Source organism: Bidens hawaiensis, unplaced genomic scaffold, assembly GCF_021521415.1.
Source record: "Bidens hawaiensis isolate Kalapana, Puna unplaced genomic scaffold, B.hawaiensis_p1.1 tig00026267_1, whole genome shotgun sequence".
NCBI lineage: Eukaryota > Viridiplantae > Streptophyta > Magnoliopsida > Asterales > Asteraceae > Bidens > Bidens hawaiensis.
In genome coordinates, this window is record NW_027494234.1 from 251,204 (window position 1) to 256,410 (window position 5,207).

General features: G+C 32.1%; 1 protein-coding gene across 1 annotated transcript; it reads right to left on the reverse strand.

The window, feature by feature from the left end:
• Positions 1-267: 267 nt before the first annotated feature.
• LOC143573273 ((-)-beta-pinene synthase, chloroplastic-like) lies at positions 268-4,076 on the reverse strand. Its single transcript, XM_077058198.1, has 7 exons — positions 3,861-4,076; positions 3,184-3,466; positions 2,730-3,108; positions 2,014-2,232; positions 1,795-1,933; positions 1,442-1,690; positions 268-676 (listed from the first exon to the last, which is right to left on the reverse strand). The coding sequence occupies exons 1-7, from the start codon at positions 4,074-4,076 to the stop codon at positions 383-385; spliced, it is 1,779 nt and encodes a 592-aa protein (XP_076914313.1). The 3' UTR covers positions 268-382.
• Positions 4,077-5,207: the final 1,131 nt, after the last annotated feature.

Consider the following 5,207-nt stretch of genomic DNA (forward strand, 5'->3'; position numbering starts at 1 on the left):
TGACCGGTTGCCGATATAAACCGCGAACCAACCGTTCACTACGTTTTGAAAATTTTGAAACCGACCAACAAACCGAAAGTAAAAAAAGAAAAAGAAAAAATAAGTCAAACCAATGACCGATTTAAACAATTTCAAGGTTTTAACTGAACCATAAACACTTATATTAGTACATGATTAACATGTTCAAACACCGCTGCATCGCGCGGGCACTCCTCTAGTATAATATAATATATATTACAGGGTGCAACTTAGGATTATATAATATATTTTCAATAGCAATCATGGAATCATACAGCATAAAGTGGGATAATTTGCGATCTTATTTTAGCATTAATAAAGTCCGTCTCCAATTACTGATACAAATGATGGACTATTTCATCCCTTATATTGGATTGACCAACAATGATAATACATGAGATTTTGTGACATCATTGTCATGACCATGTCCGTCTCCTTCATGGTACATGAACTGCGCCATCCGACCCAAGTTTGTTCCACATTCCGTGATTTCCTTTAAAAATTGAGAACTCATTACAGCTGATCGCTCTTTGTTAAGCTTCTTCCATGTATTGAGTATGAACGTTTTCACATACATTCTAGCTTCGTCTTCAGTTGCGCCAGTCTCAAGCATGTAACACTGAACTGATTTTGGAGTATCACCTCTTGACATTTCGTTCTTGAAAAAATAACTCAATAGTTAAGCATGTGAATATATTTTAAAGAAAAATTCCCAAACTAGCCATTTTTTACCCTTCTAAAAACCCCGTGAATTGAAAATCTAGGGTTCGTCGGACAAATTAAACCGTCGGATCCGATGAAAGAATGAACTGAACCGTCAAATCCGACTGTTTATTAATACGCCGGTTTGTTTCATTAATCCGTTGGACAAAACGGAAAACTGTCATATCCGACAGAATAGTATGCTTCGTGGCGCGTCCTGATATGCTCATTATTCCATTGGATCAGAATCGGCTTCCGCCGGACTAGTTTGGCTATTTTTGAAAATTGTTTTGGTCTTGGGCTAAAATTGGAAAAAGTGGGCCAAAATGGCTAGTTTGGGAATTTTTCCTATTTTAAATGAATATAACCAAAAACCATAAACACTAATAGCATCCACAACATAGGACGTCCACAAACCGCCACTGCGCTGGCATATTAGATTCCAAACTTCCTAAAAAAATACACATTTCTACTACAACACTAAACCGTCACAAACCTCATTAAAATTATATATAAATGTTATATATATGTTTGTATGTGTGAGTTGTGTTTGTGAGAGTGACGTGACAAGCTTGGTCTGTTTAGTGGTTTATAAATCCGGGCGAGGGAGGCAGACTTCTCCTACAATGGTGATGTTTGAAGTTGGGAAAGGTTTGGGATCCTGACGCTGCCACATAGATAGTGTTGTGGGTGCTCTAAACAAATGCATAAAAATAGTTACCGTGTATGTCGCCAGATCATCAGCAAGCCGTAGGATTATCGATGAGTAGCGAATGACGTTCTCAGTTCTTTCCACTGAGTTCATGATTTCATCGGTTGACGTAACGGATGTTAAAAAACTAATATGCGTGAGCATTAAAGGAAGTGATATAGACATAATAGCATTTTCCAGGTACTCTTCAAATGTTGGCTTGTATCCACTGTAGTACCATTGTGCTTCTTTCAGGTATGCCTTGCATAAACCTTCCCACTGCAATTTATATTACCATTTTAAAAGAAGAAAATCTATATTCATACCTAATCATAATATTAAGTAATTAGAACATATTATGGTTAATTAGATGGATTATTTACTCCTTTCTTCAAGTACGGAAGGTTAAAGAACCCTATGTCCGTCAATGTATAATATGTGATCTCATTTATCGAGTTATAGAATCCAATGAAACAAATCTTCATATACTCTGGAAGTTCATCAATAGAGCTGATATCCCATCTACAAATTAGAACCTAAATTATTTTAGATCTCACAAAATTTAAGAAATTAAAATTGATTTACATGTAAACTGTATCTACCTGCTAATAGCCTCGGTAAATTGTTCAAGTTCCTCCAAAGTACCATACACATCATACACATCGTCAAAACTAGTAATCAGCGCAAAAACTTGTGCCAGTATTCTCCTTAGAGGACTAAACTGAGGTAGGGAATTAGTACCAATTGTCCACAAGAAATTTTCCACCAATCGGTCTCGAAGGAAGGTCAAGTTCGAGTCCCATCTTGTTTTTTTCCACCATCTATTCGTAGTAGGAATCATGATTAGTTTACGAAACGCACGAATGAGCATGAGCTGCTAGTTTTTGAACTACCTAGCCTATGTATGAACTACCTAGTTTTTGAAAGTTTACGAAACACACTAATGAGCATGAGCTGCTAGTTCATGATGAGCATATCATATGAACTACCTAGTTTTTGAAAGAGTTATACTGGATAACAAATTGATATTGATAGTATTATTTTATTATTTTATGTGTGTTGAATTGCCGGAAATAAAATTTAGAGATTACACTTGTTTTAGAAAAAAAAATGTAGATATTACAATGAATATAAAATAATGATAAAGCTAACCAACTAAATATTAAAACATCAATATAAACTATCTTAATAGGAAAAAGAAAACAGATAGTATGATAACTAACACAAAAACTTAAAAATAAATTGTAACTCAAATATCAATAACTATGATAAATAATAAAATCTTAGTTTTGTTGATAAGAAACAGAAAAAAGTTTACCTTGAGGTGTCTTTCAAATCTTCTAGGTGAATCGCTTGCAAGATATTAAAGTCAAGCTTGGCAAGCTCGAGCAACGTTGGGTTCATGGCGGTTCTTTTTTCGTACGCTTCAATAAACCATCTTGATTCCACTCGTGGAACCATCCATTGCAATGGAATATCTAACGCATGACTTATTAACGTTGACAAATGTTGATCAGAAATATTGTTCTCTAAACATTCTTTCAAATATTTAGTCGTGAAATCTCGAGCATCGTCTAATATATTTTCATCCTCTATTGAAAGATAAGAAGCTTCATACAAGTTTAGCATGCCGATGATATATGTTTGCAAGTGTCCCTTGAAGTTACCTGCATCATCCTTAATGTCTTCGAATATCTCTACTCAGACAAGGTAAAAAACAATGAGGTTAGATTTATCAAATAATGTTACGTCACCCGTAATATAAATCATACCTTGAGGAATATGATATCCATGTTGTCTTAAGATTCTGAACCCAAGAGCTTTAGTATTTAGATCCATTTTAGTCCACTTTTCAGAAGTTTCAAAGTAGTTGTGGTATATGTTTTTCAAGACATTGCTAATTTCATTCTCAAAATGATACGATATGCCAAGTCTCTGCAAGTCATCAACCAAATTGAGCATCTTTAAAGGATTCTCCTCCTTCTCATTATCTTTATAAATTATGGTCCTCACTGCTTCTTTCAGTGTTTGCAATCTTGGCATGTGCTTCTCTCCCTAACACATAACCACAATAATATTGAATGTTATAGTTACAAGTTAATTTTCTAGGGAGAATTACCAAGATGTCCATTTTAGCACTTTGGCATAATAGCTATTGACTTTTTTATTTACTCAAATATCATTTCATGTTTTTTTAGTTAAGAAAATGACTCTATATGACATGTAGAATCTGTTTTCCCAAAGTGATCCAATCCACCGCGCCAGATTGGAATATGTTGTGCCAAATGACACGTGACGTGCACTAGTTGATCGTAGTTTTAAAAGATTAAGACTGCTTTGTTAATTATCTGTGTCAAAATGCTTTTTTTAGAGCTCAAAGAAAGAATGAAATCGGGATTAGTAATCAATGAACTTAAAAAACAAAACTGCTAAATGTTAATAGTCATACTGTATATTTGCTGGTGAGCGATTGAATATGATCATATGACCATAATGAAGGCGCATAACTTCCTGATCTTCTAACTGAGGTTGTCGTGGTAGGAACATCCACAACTTGGTTTTTGTGTACTAATAGCTTTTCACAGGTAACGATGCTTTTTCTACTAATTAAAGAACTGTTTGAAATGAGAAATGGAGAAGAAAATGCACATAATAAAGAAGCCATTACTGCAAAAGGATCGTACTACTATTATTTTTTTTTGTATGATGATGGTTGTAAAGCTCTATATTCACACACTTATATAGAGGTCGGGGTTAGGGAACACAATAATATATTATGCATAGAGAGCATGGTATAAGTATTTTATAAATGCCATATATCATGTAATACTTTAAAATTATTTTATTATTTATATATATAGGGGATATGGTTCATGCGAGAAGTCAAGTTACAGCAAAAAGTGCAAGAAGTCTATTTGAATCACTCATTTAAATTTTAATCTTACATCATTAAAATATATGAAAAATGTATTAAAGTAATATAAATGTATTCTCTCTATAGCTAAAATATATAATTAAACCAAACAAGTTACATCTCTAATTAATATTATGAATCTAATCACAATAACTAAAAGATTTAAAAAATCAATAAATCTATAAAACAATAAATTTATCTTTATATTTTTTTACCCTATCACTTCTATCACTTGACTTCTCCTTAAACAACAATATTCTTTTCTTGAATCTCTTTCTTTAATTTTTTTCACACATCTTAATCTTTTACTACATATTTTTAATTTATTCGTACGCATATTTTTCGTCCTACACATCTTCAAATGTTTCCTACATATATTCAATTTTCCTTACACACATTTAATTTCTCATACAGGTCTTAATTTTTTTACTATACATCTTTAATTTTCTAATACACAACATATATTTTTCCTACACATAATTTTGTCGTACACTTTTTTTTCCGTCCTACAGATTTTCGATTTTTTTCCTATTCATATTTAATTTCTTCCTACACATCTTCAAATAATTTCTACACATCTTTAATTTTCTCATACACGTCTTATTCTTTTTCATACACATTTTCAATTTCTTCGTACACATTTTTGTTCCGTCTTACGCACCTTAAAATTATTTTGATTTTTTCTCCAAAAGAGCAATCAATAATGAAGATACAATTTTGCTTAAATTTTATAAATTTATAACTTTTAATTGGTTAAAAAAGAAAAAATTAAATCTTACACTAACATATAATGAAATAAATAAATTGTAACTAACAAATAATATATTCTAGATATTTATGCTTTGAGCTTATATTTAGGGATATATAAGACAAATTAAATTA

Bases quoted from the DNA above. Each gene is read 5' to 3' on its own strand.
- LOC143573273 (XM_077058198.1), bottom strand. From the start codon at position 4,076: ATGGCTTCTTTATTATGTGCATTTTCTTCTCCATTTCTCATTTCAAAC. The intron at 3,467-3,860 runs GTATGACTATTA...GTTATGTGTTAG, and splicing joins CGCTCACCAGCAAATATACA to GGAGAGAAGCACATGCCAAG. The intron at 1,691-1,794 runs GTAAATAATCCA...TATAAATTGCAG, and splicing joins TTCCGTACTTGAAGAAAGGA to TGGGAAGGTTTATGCAAGGC.